A 25,853-nucleotide genomic window follows, 5' to 3' on the forward strand; every position below is an offset into this window, starting at 1 on the left:
AGTAGTAAATCAGGAGTACCTACAGCTTTTTTTGCTAAATTGAAAGCAAACACTTAAATGGAATCCTCTCTATTTTTAATGAAAATCTTCTTTAGAATATTATCTGCTGTCATTGCTCAAAGAATGCTTTAATATCATTTAAAAGTAATTTATGAGCAATGCATTATATAGCAATAAGATTTTATTAGAACTATTTTTACTGAACAATAAAGTCAGCTTTAAATGAATTTGATCATGTCAGGAACACAGCATGTTTGTAATAAACCTGCATGCTGTTAACAAAGTAAATTATTTTTAAGCAAGATGAATCCTGATATAAAATGCAATATTTTAATAGAAAAACTGGAGTGTGTGCTTCAGTGAATAATATGTACATAAACAGATTGGAATTTCTTAGGTGACTGGTTGGTCTTCATTTTTTAAAATAATCTAATAGTTATTTCATATGTACTTCCAACCCAAAAAAATTAAAATATAATGTCCCTTGTTTCTTTGTTATAATTTATGTATATATGGAAGATAGAAAAAATAGATAGATAGATCTAGCTCAGTCATGTCCAACTCCCAAGAGACTGCGATCTACTCCCACTATAAAACAAAAAAACAAAAACTGGCAGTGATCTACCCATTGGATTGACCAAAGTTGTTGAGCTTTTTTTGGGGGGGAGCTATGGTTGTTCAGAGAGACATCACCTTGCCAACAAAGGTCCGCATAGTTAAAGCTATGGTCTTCCCAGTAGTGATGTATGGAAGTGAGAGCTGGAACATAAAGAAGGGTGATCGCCCAAGAATTGATGCTTTTGAATTATGGTGCTGGAGGAGACTCTTGAGAGTCCCATGGACTGCAAGAAGATCAAACCTATCCATTCTTAAGGAAATCAGCCCTGAGTGCTCACTGGAAGGACAGATCCTGAAGATGAGACTCCAATACTTTGGCCACCTCATGAAAAGAGAAGACTCCCTGGAAAAGACCCTGATGTTGGGAAAGATGGAGGGCACAAGGAGAAGGGGATGACAGAGGACGAGATGGTGGGACAGTGTTCTCGAAGCTACCAGCATGAGTTTGACTAAACTGCGGGAGGCGGTGGAAGACAGGAGTGCCTGGCATGCTCTGGTCCATGGGGTCACAAAGAGTCAGATACAACTAAATGACTAAACAACAACATGGTTGTTCAGCTTTTTGGAGGGAGCAAAAGTTGTTGAACTTGTTTTGGGGTTGTTGAGCTGTTTTGGGTGGGGGCTATCAATCAGGATCACGTGATCAACCAGGATCAACCAGGGACACCCCGCAATTGACCAGTAGATCACGATCAACCAGTTGGACATGCCTAATCTAGCTGCATGAATAAAGCAATGTATGGATGCTATAATAAAAAAGACAAGATACAGAAAAGAGAGGAAAAAGAAATACAAGTTAGAAAGCCCAGTTCTTATAAAAATGGTAGTCACACTGTCTTGAAGATGTAACTTCCCCAAATGTATATTTCTTTCAAGTTCTTTTTATTCAAAAATGAGTACAGTCCTGCACACACTTAAGCTGCTAAAAGTTGCAATCACTTTCTATACGCTTGCCTAGGAAGAAGCCCTGCATTGGGAAGCCTGCTCATGCCCTTCCTTGCACAACTGCTAGTCATATCACCAACTATCTGGTAACTACCCTCCCTCTTTTAAAAAGTCTACAGCCCCCAGATTGGGGTCAGGGTTCTGAGATTCTCAAGAAAACTAAATGTTTACTCAGGGACTGCAAGACAGCACCCAGCTTATTGGACTCTCCCCAGGGAGAAAGCACTTTCTTTCTCCACCAATATCTCACTCAGTTTAAACAGCCAAGCTGACTTCTGAGGCAAGGCATTCCACAGCTGCCTGGAATGGTGAGTGAGATGTATCCTGTATCAAGGGAAGGGAACTGTTTTCAAATAAGAGCCTTGGAGCCAGTCCAGGGTGTGGCAATTTCCACACACATACCCAGATAAATTGGGCCCGGAAAAAACAGCAACAGCTCTGGTCATACCTAGGGGGAAGAAGCTTTCCTTCAGACTGACCACTTCCCCCTATGTTGGTTGCGACATGCTAGCAGCACCCATCAGAAAGAGTCTCAGGCACTGAAGCTTGGCCCTACAAGACTATGACTTCTGCATTAAGGGCCAAGACAATGCGGTTGGGGATGCTGTGTCTAGATAGTGTATTTTGAGTAAGCCACTTGAAGTAGACTGGCTGCTCCTTTCTTATGAGCCTCATTGAACACATACCCTGCAACATTTCTCTGATGAAAATAGGGGCATCCCATTCCATAATGATCATTTTACTATTTATATCCCACACAGCTTATTGGGTTGCCCCAGCTTCCAACCAATGCCGGATTTACATATAGGCTAAACTAGCTTTGGCTTAGGGCCCCACTCTCTTGGGCCCCCCAAAAAAATTAAAGGAAAAAAACCTGGATGTACATTTCCAAAATATAAGATAAAAAACGAATAAAATAAAATCTACATGCAGCAACAGTGTTTTGTGTTGTGTAGGCTCCTATTTGTTATGTGCAAATGGCTTTAGAGACCTATTAGGTCCATAAATTACCATATAGCATATATTCAACACAAAAAGCAGCGGCAATTTGTTGTTGAAAAGGGGCATGACGTGCCTCCTGGGGGTGTGACACGCCGCCCACGGGGGCGTGGTGCGCATCCTAAGGGCATGGTACGTCACCCATTAGGGCGTGGCACGCCGTCTGCAGGGGCGAGGCGCGCATTCTGGGGGCATGGTGCCCAGTGCACGGGGAGTGCGTGGCGCGTGTCCGGGGGGGGGGGCATCGCGATGGCACCCTACCGAAATAGTGGTGCAGGCGGTGGTCCACTCCCTCCGCACTCCAGTACCTCTGCCAGTGTATCTCCATACCCTCCAACATTTCTCCAATAAAAATTGGGTCATCCTAAGGAAAAGTGGGACATTCCAGGATCAAATCAGAAACTGGCATGGCTTCTCTAAATCAGGGCTGTCCCTGGAAAACCGGGACACTTGGAGGGTCTGTGAACACAAGGAGGCTTAGTTCTGAGTGACCACACTTCTGCACTATGTTCAGAAAGTAACAACAATCAAGAAAAGAATACAAGAGAAAAGAGAAATGAATGTTGTAATTGAGAGAGAGAGAGAAAGGACACAGTTCAATAGGAATAGGGTTCTGTTCAAAAGGGCAAGTCAGATAAAATTGGGAAAGGATTAGTAAAATAAACTGTAATATGATAAAATATAAAACTGGGGCCAAAGGATTCTGATGAGAAGGAACATAGAGATTAGAGGAAGAAGGAACTAAAGAAAGAAAAGATTAAATAAAAGATGTTAGAAGGTTGAATTCAATACAAGAAGAGATGGGGGGTGCTGGTAGCTGGTATAAAACATTTACTGTATATTAATGTTTCCTCATGTTCAGACTGTATCTTAGAACAAATGATTCAGTATTGGAAATAACTCCAAAAACTACCAGGCCACAAATAATCAGTTGGCTTGCCTGCTGCTCACACAGCAGTGTGAACCAAAACACACACATACACATACCCCTTAACAAATCCTTTAATCTCACACTCCTGAAAGTAACAGTATTAATACAGCTGCTTGGCGCTTAGAGGATTAAGAAAGAAGGAAAAATCCGAGCTGGAGAAAACCATATTTAACATTTCCCTGAACTGACTTCAAAGAAGCGTTTCTCCAATAAGACAAAAGTCTAATTCGGATACTGCTGCAAAGGTCTCTCCCCCCCAACCCACCCACCCTAATATGGGCTGCAGAGATAGGGGGAGAGAGTCAATTTTATTGTATATAGCCAAAGGCCTTTATAACAGATGACAGAGAATAAAAGGAAACTTTCATATATAATCATACAGTGTAACCTAGAATCACAGAATCATAGAATGATAGAGTTGGAAGAGACCACAAGGGCCATCGAGTCCAACCCCCTGCCAAGCAGGAAACACCACCAGAGCACTCCTGACATATGGTTGTCAAGCCTTTGCTTAAAGACCTCCAAGAAAGGAGACTCCACCACACTCCTTGGCAGCAAATTCCACTGTCGAACAGCTCTTACTGTCAGGAAGTTCTTCCTAATGTTTAGGTGGAATCTTCTTTCTTGTAGTTTGGATCCATTGCTCCGTGTCCGCTCCTCTGGAGCAGCAGAAAACAACCTTTCTCCCTCCTCTATGTGACATTTTTTATATATTTGAACATGGCTATCATATCACCCCTTAACCTCCTCTTCTCCTGTAGCAGTTTACAACATAAAAAGAAATTTACAACATTAACCTTGGAATCTTCGTTCTACAAAGGCCCTGCGTGGTTGTGGGAAGGTCTCAAGGTAACGGGGCCTTGAGTGATTCGTCTTAATTGGGGGGGGGGTGTCAAATAGAGTAATGGGTGACAATGATGGATGCTCTGTCTTGGTTGGCATTCTAATCAGAAATCCAATTTCTAAGGTCACTAGGGCTAAGGGCTAAGTAGTTCTCCATTTGAAGATTATAAACCCTAAGCTTATTTTGGCACTTTTGTGCCCAGCCCCCTTGTCCCTGATTGTTCTAACCAACAGAGCTTAGTAAGATCCTTAAAGGCATTTAGCCTGTGCCAGTATCTCAGATAGACGAGATCAATTCTGGTTGCTAGCAACAGGAGGCCCAACTCAGCTCTGCGATCGGCTGCCGGTGTCCCACAGGAAGCCTCCAAATCTGCCTCATAAATCTGCAGCCCACATGACTAACCATTAGATTTTGGCCTATGCATGTAGGAGTTTCCACATACAAAATTTTGTGTAAATAAAAAAATTCCTTCCAGTAGCACCTTAAAGACCAACTAAGTTAGTTCTTGGTATGAGCTTTCGTGTGAATGCACACTTCTTCAGATACACCATATTTACATACATCATATTTATTTTGTCTGTTTGATCTCCATAGGGATATGCAAAGAGTGAACAGATAACCAACTTGCCACTGCCCCGCCCTGTCATAGTTCTGTCCAGATAAGCTATAGTGATGCTGGACTCAGGAGGATGGCACCACAGCTGTGCCCCCCACCCACACTGGATGCTACTGCATAGCAGGCAACTGATTTAATAGCTGGCATGTAGGAGTCCTAAAGTAGTGCCTCTGCTTTTCCCTTTAACATCTGTGCTATTCTTCAGACAGTATATCCACTGCTTGGAAACACTTATCGGTGAACAACTGCTGTGCACAATTGAGTTCACTAAAACTGCAGCTCAACTATGTGTTTGAGGAGATCCGATTTTGTAAAAAGACTCATTAACAGGACAGCAGTTAAAATGGAGAAAGAGAATCTTAGAATCAGAGAATTGTAGAGTTGGATGCGACCCCAAAGGTCATCCAGTCCAACCCCTTGAAATGCAGGAATCTCAACTAGATCATGTATGAGAGATGGACATTCAACCTCTGCTTTAAAACTTCCAGTGAAGGAGCATTTACCACCTCTTGTGAAAGTCTGTTCCACTATAGAACAGCTCTTATGGTCATAAACGTTCTTCCTGATGTTTAGTGGGAATCTGCTTTGAAGCCACTGGTTTGGTTCCTAACCTCTGAAGCAGGAGAAAACAAGTTCGCTCCATCTTCCATGTGACAGGCCTTTAGATATTTGATGATGGCTATCATGTCTCCTCCCAGTCTCCTCTTTTCTAGGCTAAACAGACCCAATTCTCTCAACTGTTCCTGATAAGGATAGGTTTCAAGATCTTTTATCATCTTGTATGTTTATTTTTTAAAAAAAAAAATACACACCTCTTGCCAACATTGCTTAGAATAATAATGAGCAAGACAGTTAGGCTGGATCTACACTGATCTCTTAAACATTATTAGAATTATCTATCTATCTATCACTCTATAACATTTAACATGCAGTTTCCCTATTGTGGGTGACGCCCTCTGGTGTCACATTTTAATAACACATTCTTAATGTTATAAACCGCGCGTGTAGATCCACCCTTACAGCGTATTGAAATGGTTATGGCTTTCAAAGAACTGCCAACGCTTGGCTAAAGTACAGTGGTACCTCTGGTTACAAACTTAATTCGTTCCGGAGGTCCGTTCTTAACCTGAAATCGTTCTTAACCTGAGGTACCACTTTAGCTAATGGGGCCTCCCACTGCTACCGTGCCGCCGGCATGCAATTTCTGTTCTCACCCTGAGGTAAAGTTCTTAACCCGAAGTACTAGTTCTGGGTTAGCGGAGTCTGTAACCTGAAGTGTTTGTAACCCGAGGTACCACTGTATTGGGGTTGAAGCTAGGAAAGCATGCCAAAAACTGGCTCTGAGAGTGGTGTGGGAAGAAAGGTTCGCATTATTAGAAATAAATAGAAACATTAAACAACAAAAATCCATGTTACCAAAGAATTTATTATCCTCGTTAATTGTAAGAAAGTTTAATGCAAAAAGTGAAGGATATACAACTAAAGTGACAAAGAATAGTGTCTAGTCCAACCTCTTTCAATGGTGACATGTCCTTAGTGATGAATGATCAGTGGCCAAATGAAGCTCCTCAGTTCAGGGGAACTGGGAAGAAGCAAGGGAGAGACACTGGCTCCTGGTAAGGCAATTAGTTTCATTCTTTGTGGCACTAAACCAATCAGCGATTCCAAATGAGTTCCCAGGTCTACAAAATGCTTTCAATCAGCACTTCCACAACTTGAGACTTAGTAAACCAAACTGAACATATAAGCCAAATACTGTGGCCTGGCTGGAGCTTCACAGCACTCATCATTTTACTGTCCTGATCTACAGAGCCTCAGAGCCTCAGTAATAATAATGTGTGGCATGGCTCTAGCTATAAAGGGAAAGTAGTTCAAGGCTTGCCTTTGGCATGTTAGGATTTTGGGACAGTGCTTTCTCTCTTTCTTTAATCTAGAGGGGAAGCAGCAAAAGGGATGACCTAAAGAAGCATATAAAGGCCTTACATTCTTTTAAAGTAATGTTTCTTGTAAAGTAAACCTGTTATCACATTGTGGCGTGACAGATAGAAGGAAGTGCAGTGAACCAAATGTGTTAGCAAGTAAACGTAAAGCAATGAGAAGGAAACAACAGAAATCACTAGTTTGCATTTCAACAATATTTTCAGGTGATTGTTATTAGAAGTTCTTTTTTTTTAAAGGAAACTGGCTAGTAGTACAAATTAATCATATTTTTTACCTTTGCATACTGGTCTGTGATCACTCCATGCAGCAAAAACCTCTGCTATTCTTTGACAAGTGATGCTTTTTGCCCCTTGTAGTACATAATCTTCATCGCAAGAAAACTGCACTGTCGCATCCAGGCTAAAATTGAGCATGTCAATAAAAAGGGGGGCACACAATTAATATTCACCATTGTTTTCTAAGTTATACACATAATTCTGCCTTATTTCCATTGATTTTCTATTCCATTTTCTCAGATACTTTCAAAATTCCACAGTGTTAGTCAAATATCCTCGCTTTAGGAACTGCAAGCCTAAATTGGATTTGCATTTGGATGTACATCCCCATTCTTAAATCCCTAATTAGCCAGCAGCAGGCCTCCCGGACTTTCCTGCAGCTGCACTCCAAAGCTGTGTACCTACTCCTTCAGAGTAAGCGCAACCCTATCCAGAGCAGGAAATTGACTAATTTATTGGGCATAAGAATCACCCACCCATAGGGCTCTACAGCTTTCAAGTTTGCTTTTTTTACTTTAAGGAAGCATCTATAACTTTTTATGAATCTCATGAATATCTGGGCACATCTTACAGTCCTATATCATGCATGGTTAGTAAAGGTAAAGGTAAAGGTACCCCTGCCCGAACCGGCCAGTCTTGACAGACTCTGGGGTTTGTGCGCCCATCTCACATCTATTGGCCGGGGGCCAGCGCTGTCCGGGGACACTTCCGGGTCACGTGGCCAGCGTGACATCGCTGCTCTGGCGAGCCAGAGCCGCACACGGAACGCCGTTTACCTTCCCGCTGGTAAGCGGTACCTATTTATCTACTTGCCCCCGGGGGTGCTTTCGAACTGCTAGGTGGGCAGGCGCTGGGACCGAGCAGCGGGAGCGCACCCCGCCGCGGGGATTCGAACCGCCGACCTTTCGATCGGCAAGCCCTAGGCGTTGAGGCTTTAGCCCACAGCGCCACCCGCGTCCCTTTCATGCATGGTTACTCACAAGTAAATTCTAATTTATTCTGTCGGTACCCTTAATCCAATTAAGGGTACTTGGGATGAGGTTTTTGGTTTCATGCAAGGGTCAACTGCACTTGATTTTTACTGCACAGTTCTAAAAGGTAAAGGACTCCTGGACGGTTAAGTCCAGTCAAAGGTGATAATGGGGTTGTGGCGGTCATCTTTCAGGCCGAGGGAGCCGGCATTTGTCCACAGACAGCTTTCCAGGTCATTTGGCCTGCATGACTAAACTGCTTCTGGTGCACTGGGACACCGTGACGGAAACCAGAGTGCATGGAAACGCCGTTTACCTTCCCACCACAGTGGTACCTATTTATCTACTTGCACTGGTGTGCTTTCAAACTGCTAGATTGGCAGGAGCTGGGACAGAGCAACGGGAGCTCATCGCATCTGTGGATTCGAACCTCCAACCTTCTGATCAGCAACCCCGAGAGGCTCAGTGGTTTAGACCACAGTGCCACCCACATCCCTTGCAGAAGTTCTACCCTCAGGTGGGGTCCATGGGATGCTTTACCAGTTATGGCCAAACTTGGCCCTCCAGGGATGATGGGAGTTGTAGTCCCCAAACAGCTGGAGGATCAAGTTTGGTCATGCCTGCAATATCTCACTGCTTGGATTCTGATTCATATCAGGGTCCTAGTGCCTGCAATTTCCAATGCAAAAGGAAGTCTCATGGAAATGAACGGGACCGTTTTTTGCACTTCAAGTTGAAGGTGTGGGGGATAGGGATATCAATAAAATTTTCCCCTCCCTTCTTCTGGGTGATTAAATCATGACAACCACCTTGATTTCAGTGGATGAAGTGCAGGCTTTAGGTATCACTTCAAATGCTGTCTTAGCCAAACTCTGTTTAAATCACTGATCTACCCAGCAGCTATGCATAAGATTGGTTGCACTGAGATTTGAAGTGATACTCAAGGTCAGCAGTACACCTACTGAAATATACCTGCTTGCCTTATTGTTTCATAGGCAAGTCTAAAATCATTACGGAAATGCAGTTAAACACATGAAGCCTTTCCACTCCAGTATGTATATATAATATTTAAATGTATATGATAACTAGCTGCAGAGACTTGGGGCAACTAACCGTGGAACAGAAATGCAAATAAAATGAAAGAAGCTCCAGTGAGTAATGAAATCCTTATGTTTCTGCAAAAACTTCCTATATATATGAAATAGCATACACATATGTATATATTCCAAATCTAAAGCACTGTAGGGTAGTTTTAACCTATAAATAAATTATTATGTTTATGTTACCAATATATGTGTTTGTATTTTTCAATTATTTAAAAGTCCTTCAGAAACATCTTCTTATGTTTACTATATTCACAGATTTATTTATTTATTAGTATGTTTCCTCTGGGTGATTTCCAGATTTTCAAGAACTCGGTGTTTATGCACACTTCATTTTGAGGACCTTAAAATTGTAGCTTAAACTTCGAAATAATACAGTAGTACAAATTTGGAAGTGAGTGTCATAAAAGTGAATTTGGCTTTCAGTTAAAAGGGTCAAAAGGTTGCTAGAAACATGAAATATGAAGTACAGTGGTACCTCGGGTTAAGAACTTAATTTGTTCTGTAGGTCCATTCTTAACCTGAAACTGTTCTTAACCTGAGGTACCACTTTAGCTAATGGGGCCTCCTGCTGCCGCCGTGCCGCCAACACACAATTTCTGTTCTCATCCTGAAGCAAAGTTCTTAACCCGAGGTACTATTTCTGGGTTAGCGGAGTCTGTAACCTGAAGTGTCTGTAACCCAAGGTACCACTGTAATGTTAATCTGTTTTAGTATTTTAACTTTTTCATGTTTTAAAGTATGGCTGTAATTTTGTTCTTCATGTTAACTTTTTGTAAACTGCTATGAGGTTGGGTTTTTTTTACAATTTATTTCAAAAAATTTAGGAAAGAAATAAAATACATTAATCAGAGAACTGCCATTCGGCTGCTAAACTGTTGCAGGGAGGGATGTGCTGTGGGCTTAGATAATTCTCAAATTCTAAGCAAAGTTGGTCACTTGCTGTTTCGCAGGTGTGCACATTAAAAAAAAATGAATCACTTCACCTGGTGTGTCTGCAGAAATTGAAATGTTTCTTCCAAAGTTTGTCATGTAAGGAAAATGTCAAAATAAGGAGAAGTGGGAAGAAGAGTTCTTTTGTGACTGACAGGCCTAGCTTCATATCAGTTTTTACCAGGGCTTTCCAGTCCCTGGAGAAGACACGTTGAAGTAATGCAACGCCTTGTTACTGTTTGTTCTGCATTCTTTACTAGTTTGGCTAGTGATGGTTGCTTGGAAAATGATGATCATTCAGACCCTTCTGCCTCTGTGCCACATACCCACACATGCACACCTGTAGAAATCAGCTTTGCACGTAGTTTCTATAACTTTTAGCGTCAATTGGTCAGAATATAAGGCTGAAACTGTTTGGAATTATTTTATTTTCTTATTATTAATCGTATTTCCCTAGTTCCTGCACCCACTCTTCTCAAAAGTTGCAGGTCACTTTGCTAGGGTCGCCTCTACAAATGATGAGAGTCCATAATAAAGCTGTTTTCCCCAGCTATGGGAACCTGACATTTAGTATCTTGTTTTATAAAGCAATTTAAGTCTTTGTGCTAGCTGATGATCTTATTTCCTAATACTGGTTGACCAGTAATCAAATTATTGCTATTAAAAAATAAAACAAAATTCACAGTGCAATCCTATGCATGTCTATTAAGAAACCAGCTCCAGTGAGGTTAAAGGTGCTCACTTCCAAGTTAACTGCATGCTTGCAGCCTTGCAGTGCAATCATGCATGTTGAGCCAGATGTAAGTCATACAGTGTCTTCCAAAGCAACCATTCTATTCCAAACTTAAAAATGGAAAGCATAACGCTGGTAGTCAACAAAAAGGGTTTAAAGGCTGTCTCAAGGCAAATCTTTTTAAAAAATGTAGTATAAACACTGACAACTGGGAAACACTGGCCTGCGAGCACTCCAGCCTTTACCAAAGGTGTCATGGGCTTTGAAGACACTCAAACTCAGGACGCAAGGGAGAAACGTGCCAAGAGGAAGGCACGCTTGGCAAATCCACACCATGGACAACTCCCACCCAGAAACCTATGTCCCCACTGTGGAAGGACGTGTGGATCCAGAATTGGCCTCTACAGTCACTTACGGACTCATTGTTAAAAGTGTGTTTATGGAAGACAATCTTACTTGGCTACGAGTGATCGCCAAAGAAGAAGAAGACTCCCAAGTACACAACACTGTATTAAACCTGATCATGGGTCAGAAATTGGGCCATTTAACTTTGGACCTTGGTAACAGAGCTATTCTAATAGGGTCACACAAAGGTTATGTTGCTGTTTTTCAAGAGCAGAAGCTGGTGCTCAAGCAACTGTGCACCATCTACTCCAATCTCTTCAGACTTCCACACTGCTAAACAGAACAAAGACAATTTAGTCTGGGTCATCAAACTGCTTGGTGCCAAAAGCTAGAGCAGATGCTACTTTCATATGGCTTCCATGTGAATTACTTTGTATTAGGTTGTCATCTGCCAAGCTGGATTGTCCACAGACACACAAAAACGCACTTAGGAAAGCCTATATCCAGCATGCCTTGTATCTGTGTCCAATATTATAATGGTATCTTGGCATATCATTTAACTATGGCTTCAAAAAAATCTTTAATTGATATGACCAATCTAATTGAGAGCTTCAACACGGCTTAGATTTCAGCAACTACCCCCTAAAGTCTTAGATAGGACTAGGAGACATCAAAACATTACATATGATGATTGGTTACTGTAAATACTGAGATGAAATAGGAAATCACACACCCTCATTTTGGTTTCCCTTGCCAGTGACTTAAAGCATGGGTAGTAAATTCATGTTCCAAAGGCTGAACCCCCCAGTAATTTATAGTGTCCCCTGAAGTCCCTCCCCAACAATTCTTTCTATTATTAGTACTAGTATTAGTAGTATTAGTATTATTTCATTACTGAATTGCTTCCCATGAGGCACCCTAAAACAATTTACAACTGTACCTGCCATGTGATCAAGCTAATAATTGTACTCTAATGAGAAATTTAAATTGTCTAGCCTTGAATACTGGAACATCCACCTTTTAATACTGGAGTCCATCTTTTAATGATGGGTGACATTTAAAATAGGAAAGGTATTAAAGTATGTTCCCAGCTACTTAAACATCTAAATGAAATTCAATACCAATAAAAAGTATATAGATTAGAACTGTTTAATTAATTCTATAAGAGCCTGTGGCTATGCATATTGGGTATCAGTGATAGACAGATACATAGATTTATAGTGGTGTGTCTATATATCATTAATTTAGGCCCAAAAGGGGTAGTTGTCTTCCCCCCACCCCCTGAACTGCAAATGTTACCTAAAATCTGAGCCTATCCGTTTTCCGTTCTCAGGTTCTCCAGGATCTGGACACAAATTGGATGCCTGTTTAATACCACCTTCATTTACTGCAGAAGAAAAACAAAACAATGTGAGCTGGAGATATATATTTTCAACATCTAGAAAATGCCATAAAATATAAAACAGATAATAGACTGTTCCGTTGAACATGAATAAGGACACATTCCTATGCCACTTACCTTTAAGTAAGCCCCATTGAACTCTATGGTGCTTACATGTGAATAGACATGGGTAGGATTGGGAGATATATATATAAAATTACAGGCCCTCATTATAAACAGTACCAAACAAATGTAAGCACAACCCCATTGTAAGCAAACTATAGGTAATTATACATTGAAAGTTTAAGGTCATGTGGCCTTTGAAATACCAAATTGAATCACAAACATAATTTCCGTCTGTGGTCTGGAAAGTAAATGTTTCCAGAACTTAAGACTCAGTGAGAAAACTGATTTAAAGTACTCCTAAACCATTATGATATACCATGCACATCAAGGATAATGATGTTTAAGGATCACAAACAGACCAGATGAAAAGAATAATAAGCCGGGTAATCAACTTCTTACTCATAGATTCGTTTACTGTTAATAACACATTAGAAAGTGATGCATTCTGTTTTAGGTTCATCAGTTGCAGCGCGCAACAGCTTCGTTTATGCAGTTGTGTTGCTCACAGTGGTGGTGTAGCAATGCAGCCCTGTAACCTCCCCAGCTCTTCAGCTCTGGGCATACAGCTTACCTGCTGCTAATGCCACGTGGCAGGAAGGACGCTTCAGCAGGGAACAGGCTCAGTGAATTGTAAAAATGCACAACCCATTTATTTTATTACTACAAGTTAAGCACTCAACATTGCTAGCCAATGTTTTCTAGAAGAAATGCATGCAAGTATTTGGTGTTCCGACTTACATAGGAGCATATTCCATTGAATTCGGTGAAATCTACTTCTGAGTAGGCATGTATAGAATTGTTTCATGAACCACTAGATTATACATTGTGGGAAACTATGGGAGAAGAGATGGAGAGTTGGGAATGTCTGAACATAACCCTTGTTCTCTTTCCAGTATAAAACATGTTTTATTGTGAACTTAACCAGCCATTGTGATAATTACAATCCCATGCAGCAATTCCTTTGGTTCATTTCCCCTTCATCTTCTAAGCTGAAGTATACAGCCTATCTTGCATGCCTAAGATAAAATAAGTGTCTCTATTGCATAAGGAGCAAGCAGGGTTTGTCTCCTGAGCCCTAATGCCTTTGTCGCCTGAGGAATGTGGGAACTTGGATGAGAAGGAGGTTGTTTCTCATCCGGCCTCACCTTTCAATAAAAGCACACTTTCATCAGCCTCGTGTAGTTTGGCTGTTACTGTATTGGGTAATACCACTTTGAACTGCAGTACTTATCCGCACTGCTCAAAAGCTCCATGGTGCAAAATATTTCTCCTTCCTGAACATGCAAAACTCAAATGTGAACAGTGAAGGAGATGGTCGAGTTAGGTTTTGGATCTGCAGGGAGGTTTCCTAATAAAACATTTATACATCTGATCTCCCACCATCAGTTTGAAGAGACATATTACAGAAGCCCTATACATTCAGCCCTTATGTACATGTTTCCTTGCCTATGATCTGACTTCATTCTTCCTTAGGAGGCATGGGCCATTCCAAGGCTATGATATATGTGCTGAGGGGGAGTGTCCATTTAGTTGTCATTTACAGTGCACTGAACACATTTATTCAGAAGTAAGCACTAGAATGTCCTATGGAACTTACTCCCAGCTAAACATCCATAGCATTGCAGGTTTACAAATTAATAAACACTTTCTGTCAGTAACTGATCCTTCACAGAGAATATAATGTGGTCATTCTTGTTTTCTCAGCCACTTATTTTATTTTTTTACTATTGACGTATCCATCCTCTAATCTGGCTGGGCACGACTCACATTAAGTTTTTATGTCTCCATGTTTGACATCTATCTGTAGTTGAAGTGGAGGTGAAATTAAAGTTAGATTCCTTCAGATTACATCAGTAATAGAGGTTATTTTCAAGTGACAAAAACTGAATTACTGTATCTCAACATTTGATTTCTTTTTAAAAAATAAAAAATAAATAGTTGGGGCAAATGTAATTGATAAATATTCAGTACTCCTATGTATCTCGAGATGGAAGAGTATGTGTGAAACATTCTTAACTTGTCCATTCATATATCGGTGATATATCCAAATCAAAAGTAGGATGAAATAGATGACGAGGATAGAAAACAACAATAAATAATTTATGTTGCTATTTATACTAGCATAAGCATTATATAATATATTTATTATATAACCATGGTATGAACTAGCACATTTAAATCACACTAATTTCAATCGGAGTGAATTTTGCACATGTTTAATTTCTTACTGAAATCAATGTGACATAAATGAACAGATTGGATGTTCATTCTCTTAGTCTTCCCTCGCTTAAAGATTTGTTGTACTTCTACAAACTTGAGTTGAGGGAGAATCTTGACTGACTCATATGCTACAGGTTAACACCACTAAGAGCTAATGGATATATTGCAGACGACTTGCTAATGGGAAGACAGAAACACAGGAAGCTGACCTATGCTGAGTCAAACCATTGGCTCAACCAGCTCAGTATTGACTGCACTGACTGCCAGCGCCTCCACCCTCCCAGTCAAGGGACCTTTGGCATGTAAACCATATGCTCTACCGCTGAGTAACAGCCCTCCTCATTCCAAACATCTGTTCCAAAGTTGCATGGCATGGAAAATGTTGTTGCTGCTGGATGTTGTGCTGCCTCTTGGAGTACATACTCTCCAAAGGCAGGTTACAGCAATTCTATAACTTATATTAAGGCTACAATCCTAACTCAGAATCCATGCTGTTGGAGGTAGTTAGGATCCAGCAGATATCCCTGTCTGCTGGCCACCACCAGTGAGCAGCTTCCACTGCCTTGGCCACAGAAAGTGCAGCTTGGTCATTCTACTGCTGATGGAAGGCCCTAAAATGAGACAGGGGTGGAAGTGGGGTGTTCAAGATCCTCTGGATTCTGAGGTAGTCCAGTTCCTGGAAAGGGGAGCAAACCCAGTCCTCTTAAGGTTTGCTAGCCTAGAGTAATGTGTCCAGTTCTGGCCACCACAATTTAAGGAGATGATCAGGGGTCTGGAGACCAAGCCGTATGAGCAACAGCTGAGGGAGTTGAGTTCCAGGCTTAGCCTAGAAAAGAGGAGACTGAGATATGGTAGTCATCTTCCGATATCTCAAGGGCTGACACATGGAAGATGGAGCAAACTTGTTTTCTCTTGCTCCAGAGGCTAGGACCCAAACCAATGACTTCAAGTTACAAGAAGGGAGATTCTGACTAAACATCAGGAAGAACTTTCTTATAGCAAGAGCTCTAAGACAGTGGAATGGATTCCCTCAGAAGGTAGTGGATTTTCCTTCCCTGAAGGTTTTTAAGCAGAGATTGGCTGGCCATATGCCATGGATGCTTTAGCTGAGAGCCCTGCATTGCAGGGGGTTAGACTAGATGACCCTCGGGATTCCTTCCAGCTCTACCATTCTAGGATTATATGGTGCACCTAAAATTTGGATATAAGTAGCTGCCCCATCTTTTCCACAAGCAGCAGAACACTACAATTAAGATTATTTTATCTAATTTGAATATTAAAAATAATAGTAAAAACAACTAGTAGTAACAGGTGAAATAATTCTTTAAAACAAGCAAACCATAAAACTACTCAAATGCAGACAGGAAAAACGTATTTGGGGATTTTCTACAAGAAAACAGAGAGGGGACCATATGAACTTCTTGGACAGGTCATCCCAGATATGAGGCCACCACCCAGAAGGCTGGTACTCACCAACCTAACTGCTTTCACCAGTATTTCAATTCCTGAGGGCTCTGGCCTTGCAACAGTATTAAACTTCAAGAAGAATTGTTGAGAAGGTAAAATAGCCAATCACCCAGACCTTTGGAAAAAAAACCTAGTGTCTACTTAGTTGAGCTTCCCAAGTGTATGACTCCCATGTTTTTTGACAGATATATATTTTTATGCTGTTTTTATTTATTTTGAAATTGACTTTTTTTTACATTTCATTTTATTCTTTTTTGTGATCTGACCAGAGAACATATACTTTTGGTCACATGTTCAGCCATAGAAATATAAAGTGATATTGAAGTGAGTCATACTCACGAGTTAGCCATACCCATTGATTTCAGTGGGCCTATGCTGTATATGACCTGGTTACCTACAATTCATAGTAAATAAATAGAATCACTAAGTGGCACGGGGCTTGAAGGTATCTGGATGGGATAAGAAGTTGCTGTCCCATTGCTAATCTATTCTTCTTGGACAGAAAGTAAAAACAAAACAACAATGTAAAAATATGATCCTGAGACAGGCAGGAAAACAGCTCTTCTTTCCCATTGGTTGAAAGACTGCCTACAAATGTGAGGCCAAGATTTGGCACAGCACTAGTGTTTGCTAGTAAAGAACATGTCAAGGCAAACACAGAATGGTTAATTGGGGTAGAGATTCTTTCTGTGCTTTAGCTTAGTGCTAGGGACAGGAGATAGGGGGAGCTCTTAGTTAAAGAAACAACAACAGCATGTAGATATAGTAAAGATAATATCTCTGGGCTGTATTTTTCTTTCTTTTCACTTCTTGGCTAGCTATTCTGGATTATGCTTCAGTGTGGATAGGATACACAGTCCTTGAAATACAGATTCTTGATGACCTCGTCAAATTCCAAGGCTTTCAGTAGCACCTATATGTGGATGTCGCTATGCTATGCCCTTTTCCTCATGGATCTCTCTCCTTCTGACCAGCCCAACATCCATATTATTTGCTTATATTATTGCCACACAAGGGTGCTCTACAAATTAACAAACATATATCACACAAGTGTTTATTACAACCAGTATAGCACAAGTTCTGAATAATGGGCTGCCCATAGGTTTGCAGACAACAATAATTACATCCGTTTGGAATCCAAGTATTCTGAATGACCCTTACAAAATGGTATGGCTGACTGGACAAAATGTTGAATTAGAGCTAAAATTAATGTTTCATTGGTCTTTGCAATTGTAAGTACATAGACGTTTCAAACTAATCCCCCCCTTTTTTTAAAGCATGGGTAATGCCCATTTATCATATGTGGCGCTGAATAGCTAACTAATCACTGTTTACAAAGTATTAAACGGTACAGCATTTTACTAAAATAAATTTTCTGCATTATGTTGCTAATTTGCTGGTAAAATTAGAACTGCCTGCCTGTAGTTATTTCTGGCTTAAAATGCAAGCAGAATGAGCCATCTCACTGTTACATTCTAACCAGTACCTAGCAATCTATTGGCACCAAGTAAATGCTTAGCATTAAAGGCAGAAGGAGGTACCTAATCACAGTTGTAGTAACAGTAGTTATGAATGACCTTATCCAGTTCAGCACATCAAGGATGGATGTTAGTAGCAATGGCATCAGGTGAAAGTGTTAAATGTTGCATTAACATGACTTTAGTTTTAGTAGCAAAATAAACGTTACACAAGTTGATCAAGCCCATTCTCAGTTCATTTGCTGTTTCCGTGTGAAAAAGAAATGATTTGTTTATATTATCCTATTTCATGTTTCAAAATTGTTTCAGCCAACTCTTTTGGTTATGCAGAACCTTGAAAGTCAGTATATTTGTTCCCTCCTGCATCCATCTACCAAAAGGAAGGAAACAGTAGCAAAGAGTGAAACTTTTTCTCTTTCCTCACTACCATTCTGCAATTTTTACATCTTTCTTCTTTTCTTCCCCCAGTTTATTGTGCTCCCCCAAATAGAGAATCAGTCTGCCCAATGGTCGTTTAGACAATTGTGTTTTATAGATTAAATAACCAGTACTACAAATTGATTTGAAAAGAACCCATGGCTCCACTGAAGTGCGAGGTCTGAAATTAATATTGGGAAAATTGGGAAAGGCTACATTACAAAAAGTTCCAACCAGTCAGGGCAGAAAATAATGAACTATGTGGAGCATTGATCTAATTCGTTCAAAATAATTCCAGGTGTTCATAGTAAAAAATAGGCCTACTTTATTTTTCCTTTATAACAAAAAGTTGAATGGGCTTGGCTATGTAGAATACCTGATGCAGAAATTCGCCTGAATGTTCTCCCCATACTAAGTACGTGGAACCGATTCCAATACAGTTTTTGCATATGACCAACACAAACAAAATCTGCCCGAGGCGCACACAAAATTCAACAAACGTCAATTTATCGATGAAGAACACTTGACCTTAGTCAAAAGCCTGAGAAGTGAAGAAGAAACTCAGTGTACACATTTTATGCATATAGATCATACTGAAATGTTTCAAAAGTGGTTCTACTCTGAAAAGTGACTTAAAATGGCATACAGTTGATATTCTGCTTTTTTCAAGTAATCTCTGCTAGCTTCAGGTGCTAAAATTAAATATATTGATAAACATTTCCTTTCACCTTCAGAATTTTGAGCACATTAGAAACAGAATGTTTACCTGCTAATGTTATGTCTACTTTTGGTAAGGGTAGAAGTAGAGCCATGGTTTATCCCTAATTTGCAGGTATCTGTGCTTACAGAAACTCCTTGTTTAAGGCCAGCAGACTGGCTAAGTCACTTCATCATAATCAAACCTGAATCTTCTCATGGCACTTCCTTAATAGGAACTGATCAGTCATGTGGCTCAGAGAATGGTCTGAAAGTATTTGGATGCAGTTCTGTCCCTGAAGCTAAACAAATCTAGCCCTGTAAAACAGTGGTTAAAAATGGCAGATTGTGATCACACCATTTGCCACCAGCAATGAATCATATTCATCAGGTTGCTTGCGGATCCCCTACTATCATCACAGCTGATTGGCGCAGATTAGGAAAGACCTGGAAGCAACCTGAAGACAGATTGTTCGTGGTCCTGGTGAAACACTGCAATAAATCCCTGCACTACATTTTGTACATTGGAAGAAATCAATTTTTAAAAATCTAAGAAAAAATAGTTCAGCTTGAAAGGGGGGTTCAAGAGGCCTCCTCTGCTAGCTCAATGCTGGTTACTGAATACCAGTTGTCGTTTTTTCTTCTTCAGGCACACGAGATGCTGGACTTAGGGCATCTTGCAACCATTTTGATTTGCCTCCAGTCACCATCACTTAGTCTAATCTCTTGCTATATGGCATCAACGCAAAGGCAAATCAGAGTGAGGAAGTTTAGTGGGAAAGAAATACTTCCCTGTTTGCAGCACATCCCCATTGCTGAAATTACTTCCAACTCTGCAGCCTACAGACAGAATGATGAAGTTGAGGTGGGGGTCACAATTTGGGTCAACTTTTTAATGTGTAGTTCATTGTGTTTTGTTGAAAGTATAAAGGACTCTGGCACTATGAGTAGGGGGGAAATCAGTTTAGGAAGGTATAAAGTTTATTTTATAATATTTTACCATTTTCTTCTTCAGGCTAGAAAATAAGCATCTGTTTCTGACTAGTTGTCATACCCAGTTCATTCTCTAATCCAGAACCCCCACAATCCTCCCCCCATGGAACATAAATGGTTATTATATCTAGTTTATTATAGCTTTCGTGCATTAATCTGCATTAATATTATATTAGTAAAAAAATTCATTATCCCTTTTTAATCAACTCTAAAAGGCCATTGTCTTCCCACTCATTAGGGAATCAGTCGCTACAAATTTAGTTGAGGTTACTACTGATAATACATGTTTATCTGAGAAGACATGTTTAGGGATTGCATGGATGAGTGCGCATATTAATTTAACTTCAAGTAAAAGCCTACTGCTAGAAAAAAGGGGGGAAACATTTGTAGAACTTCAAAATTTAAATTTGGAATATTCACAAAGAAAATTAACTGCAGTGATGCCATATTTGTATAAAGTCACTTCAGAGTACAATTACACTTTCACATTCACCATGCAGACTATAGAATACATATTTAATACAGTTAAGTGCTTAGATATATGTGAACAATATTGAAAACACACACAAACAACACAGACAGCACAAACTTCACTCTTGCACTAGAAAAAGTAACAAAAAGGAGTACACTCACAGATAGAAAACTTGTTGCTGTTGTCTTTCCCTGGAAACAATTTAAATCCTCTAGATTTAAAATCTATGGCCTTTTTCACTAGTTAAGAAAACAAACAAAAACACATATCAGATAATACAGTCTAACAAGAGTTCATTTCAATTGACAGTTCTTTTTATCATGGAGGTGCAAATTAAGCATAATTGGCTTCAACAATATTGTGTACCCATAGAGAGAGAAAAAGAACAGAGTCCATTTTTTTTGTTTTTACACAAAAGGCAGTATTTATATTATATAAAAGTATACAGGAACAAACAAATAGGCATAACATTATTATTTTTCCTGTAGTGAGTATATGATGCCTCTTATGCAAAATTCTAAAACAAATTTAAATATTCCAGTTTCCATGTTCCACAACTGATTTTGTGTAACTTTATTATACCATTATGGAACCTGGAAAGCCAAGAATTTAATAGAGGTTCACAATAGTGTTTCCAAATCCCTGTCTCATTTAATGAGTATTTATTTCCCTTATTAAGTATCTGCTGCGATATTTTCTATGCTTTTAAAACGCAAAATTGGAACACCTCCCATCCTGGAGCAGTTTTGTATGGGCTCAAAATACATTCAGGAGGACATACAAGAAAGCCATGATCATTCTCCAAAATATTTTCTGACAGTGGTGTGAGTAAAGCAATGACAATATTGAATGAATCAATATGAGGTTAGTTAATCTACCTCTCTCTCTCTCTCTCTCCCTCCTCCCCCCCCCTTCCATCAATCTGTCTACTTCTGCACATTTAAGTTTAAGATCTGTAAAGTAACTTTGTGGCCAGAAAAAGAAAATTGCATCATCAGCAATATGGTCACAAAGTTAGATCATGTAAGGATGGAAAGATAACCTATTTCCAACCTATCTGTATGGCAATCAGTTTCAGTATATTAAACTCTGAAAAGCCTATCACAGTAGATCAAAAAACCAAGGAGACTGTATCTGATTTTTTACATTATGATTTGTAACAGAATGAACTATCTGAATTGTCCCTGTATGTTACCAGATTTCAGATTAGCACATCCTTGCAAATTTGCCCCAAGGAAGGATATGTGAGGATACAGTAAGATGTGGTCTAAGATATGTCAGAACAAGTGAAGTTTCATTAGGTGGTGAAGTCAACCTCAGCTGATATCAGCTCAGATGGGATGGTCTTTCTGTTCACCTATTGGCATGTAAGACTGCAATACTAATTGCACTTCCTTCCTTAATACGCTTGCACTGTATATTAACTAGGTGTAACCCTCTTTTCTATTAAAATTGCAGGACTAGGACTCCTATACTATACTAGATCTAGTTACTCTGCCTAAGAAACCACTGGCTGCTGTCTTGTGAGGAAAGCTTCCAACAGGCATGACATTTAGTGATGACACAACATAGCAGCAGGCAGATAGTCTTGCGTACATATGGGGATCTTGAGTTTTAGGTCACTGTGTGGAAATACTGGCATAAAATCACCCTATGATTATCTTTCTAGAAGAGTTTTCTCTAAGTATAGGACATGTCCCACTATTCTGTAAATGCTGGAAGAGAGAGAGAGAAACTACAGTGCGCTTCAAATTATTTTTCAAACAGCCCAATCCTACTGAGTTTAATGGGGCATGCTTCCACATACGAATACACAGGATTCCCAAAACCACAACAGAAATAACCGTGTCGCTGTCATAAAGGCAGCCTATGTTTAATGCTAACTCACAGTCTGTTATATCATTCATTAGAACAGACTTCCCAGGTGCCATTTGTCATCTGATAAGCATCATTACGACATCAGTAACTAATAACATTAAACTACATCTCCACTACTTCTAATTGCGTTTTATTTACCTGTTTAGAAGTATAGCTAGTTTTAATTTCTAAACTCTCCTCAAAACATCCCTGCTTTTACTATATTTTTTGCATATAATATATTTATTTTATCAATTTTTCTTTCTTTCTTTTTTAAGTATATCATTGTGCAGCTGCTATGAAATAGCAGTGATGTAAAGAATATGAAAGAAAGAGATGAAACGATCACAGGAAGGGAAGAAAAAGATAAAAATGACAGAAGCAAAATAGTAGAGATGATTGCTTATAAATGGACATGAACCTGCCAAGTTGATTTTGATTGTCGAGTTAAGTATGTGCCCAAAATGAAATTCTATGTACATTTACTTTGGAGCAAATCCCAATAAGCACAGGGAAATTTACTTCCAACCAATTAGATATGTAGGATTCTGGTGCACGCTTGAAATCAATGTGGTTCAATAATGCTTGACATTGGTTGGATCATGCCCCAAGTTTAGATTTACACATATTTGCTTTCAATAATATGTAAATATTTGGAATTCAACAATGCAAACAAAAAGAGAATTACATATTGAACATAGCTGTATGAAACCACTGTATGATTAAAATAGTAGAGTAAGGTTTAGGTTTGAAGTAAATGGGAGAAAGAAAAAGAATAGATTGTGGCAGGAAGCCCAGAGAACCCATAAAACTCCAAGCATAGTTCAATGAGTATTATTTTTCAAGTCTCTTGAGGTAGGAGGGGGGGACCTTTTTCTATGTTTCAGTTGTGTTTAATATATAATAATAACTAATTGAAGAAAGACCTCACATTTTAAGAAACAGAACAATTTGAGTAATTTCACAGTTTAAGGTGATCATGTTAATTAGTTTTCAAAGGCAAAACACTTCAAAAGCTCCCTGTCCTATGAAAATGGACAGTTCATTACTGTTATAAAAGAAAGAAAAATAATAAAATTTCACTCCCCACCCTGCAATTCCAGAGTATAATGGTGATAATTATGTGGCTTTATGTAGAGATAGCATGGGCAGAATAATGAAGTATGGAAGTGGATGAAGGCTTTGATTGAAAATATTAAGTGACATTAATGGTTTTGTATAGTAGTCCATAAAAAAAGAAAAGGCTTGGGGTTTGCTGGATTTAACATGCACGCGCACGCACACACACACACACACACACACACTGACAGGAGCAGGTGTTTGGAGCGGGTCAGCAATAAATCACACAGAGTAAGTGATTGTAACTCTTTATTAGATGAAACAAAGTCCACTCAGAAGTTCCAGGTCTAATGAGCACAGCAACTCTACCCAGGAGATCTTGCCCCTGTGAGGAACTTGTGGAGTCTGAAGGTCTGCCTTCCCACAGCTGCCTAAGTCTCCACCTCTCCCCGGGTCTTTCCTAAGCAATCTAATTTGCCTGTCTTTGCTGCTCCCTCTTCATACCTCTTCTGGTTCTGGGGAACTTGTCACGGCAGGAGTGGGAGACTCCCTGGCTCATTCACCAGCCTTACTCCTTTCTGCCTCTTGGACTCCCTCATCTCCTGCTTCCACTGCTGCTGCTGATTCTGGATTCTGCTCTGCCACAGACTCTCCCTGCTCACTAGGTCCTGTTACTTATTCAGCTTCTAGTGCCTCCTCCCAGGCTTCTCCCTCTTCTGCCTCTGATTTTCATTCCACCACCAATCCCCAGGCTCTGAGTCCTCCAGCTTGTTCCTTCCACCATTCCTCTTATTGTCCAGCCAATCCACCACACACACACACAATTTATGTAGACTAAATTACAAAGGAAGCTGTGCTACACTGACTCAAACCATTAGCTTATCTAACCCCATAGAATCCACAATAACTGGCAGCTGCTCTTCAGGGTTTCAGACAGTAGCTCATTTCCAGGTCTAACTGGAGATGCCTGGGATTGAAACTGGGGACATTGGCTTGCAAAGCATGTGGTCTACCACAGACAGTACTGGAATCATTCCCACCAGTACTGTGGAACCTTGGTTCTCAAACTTAATCCGTTCCAGAAGTCCGTTCCAAAACCAAAGTGTTCTAAAACCAAGGTGCTCTTTCCCATAGAAAGTCATGCAAAATGGATTAATTCGTTCCAGACTTTTAAAAACAACCCCTAAAACAGCAATTTAACATGAATTTTACTATCTAATGAGACCATTGATCCATAAAATGAAAGCAATAAACAATGTATTGCAGTCACACAATCAATCAATCAGTAGCTGAATTGGGTTCCACACAGTCACAAAAAAGAGCCGCAAAAACGCAAGATAAATAGCAAAAACAGTCAGACCTCAGTGTGACACTCAAAATGGAAGTGTGGCACTCAAATCGGAAGCAAAACACTCAGAATGGAGCACATTCAGCTTCCAAATTATTTTTGCAAACTGGAACATTCACTTCTGGGTTTGCAGTGTTTGGGTTCCAAGTTGTTTGAGTACCAAAGCATTTGAGAACCAAGGTACCACTGTATGTGTATGCAATATAAGAGGGAAAAGAAGATATGATTTGCTGCGCATCATACAGTATATGTTCTGCACTTTTTCCAACCAAAATTGCTTCATTACATGGCAATATGTTTAACATCACATTTTGCTTGAGCTCTATTGGTTGCTTGAATAAATATATTTTCGGTCTGGCTTGCAACATGCACACAATATGATCTATCTCCCAATGTAAATGGACATTAGATGGTCATGTTCTAGAACAGATTAGTATTTTTCAAAACACCTAGGGCTGACATTCTATCGTACAATATCATGGACCACTCATAGATCTGCTGACTTTTAGGAAGCACAAGTCTGTCTGCCATTCTGTGTTACATCTTCACCAAAGGGGGGCAGTGCGTTCCACCTGCCATTAAAGTATTTAATGCCAAGACAGTTGCCCAATTCCTGTACGCCTCCACTATCTGGAGTGGAGGACTAACATCTGAGCTAGGCTAAATTTTTGAGGGCCCTTCTCCAAATCCCCAAATGTTCCACATTCAGTCATACTGTTAGAAACTGGGAAATGCCCTCTATTGACAAGGTCTTAAGGTCAGTGTTTTTTAAACTGAGCACAGGGTTATGCCTACACTCATCTCAGGATGAGTACTTCAGCTGCTGTCCAAGCTTAATGCCCCCAAAGCTGCTTCAACTGGTTTTTCCTGAGCCCTTCTCCCACATATGGGTTATGACACTGCTCTTAAATCAGTAAAACAAAGACTGTGGGATATAGCCTTCTGTGATCTGCAGGCCTGCTCATACCTGTTCACCAAGTGCCCTGAGTATACAGTATGTCAGGCTATTTTACACAGCTGAATATTTAAGCAGTTGCCAATTATTGTAGACTTTTTACTAAGGCTAGACATAATGTGTTTCCCTC

The 25,853-nt window shown here is 40.0% G+C and overlaps 1 protein-coding gene across 4 annotated transcripts in view; it reads right to left on the bottom strand.

The window, feature by feature from the left end:
• CSMD3 (CUB and Sushi multiple domains 3) overlaps positions 1–25,853 on the bottom strand; it is a 603,606-nt gene that overhangs the window by 286,358 nt on the left and 291,395 nt on the right. For 3 of the 4 annotated variants that reach the window (XM_082235380.1, XM_082235381.1, XM_082235383.1), the window contains 3 exons: positions 20,666–20,743; positions 12,554–12,641; positions 7,169–7,293 (listed from right to left, as the gene is read on the bottom strand). In XM_082235380.1, the coding sequence (XP_082091506.1) occupies positions 7,169–7,293; positions 12,554–12,641; positions 20,666–20,743 (291 nt within the window). The remainder of the gene's footprint in view (positions 1–7,168; positions 7,294–12,553; positions 12,642–20,665; positions 20,744–25,853) is intronic. The other variant, XM_082235382.1, reaches the window with a different exon arrangement.

The sequence above is a fragment of the Podarcis vaucheri genome, assembly GCF_965113315.1.
Source record: "Podarcis vaucheri genome assembly, chromosome: 8".
Taxonomy (NCBI): domain Eukaryota; kingdom Metazoa; phylum Chordata; class Lepidosauria; order Squamata; family Lacertidae; genus Podarcis; species Podarcis vaucheri.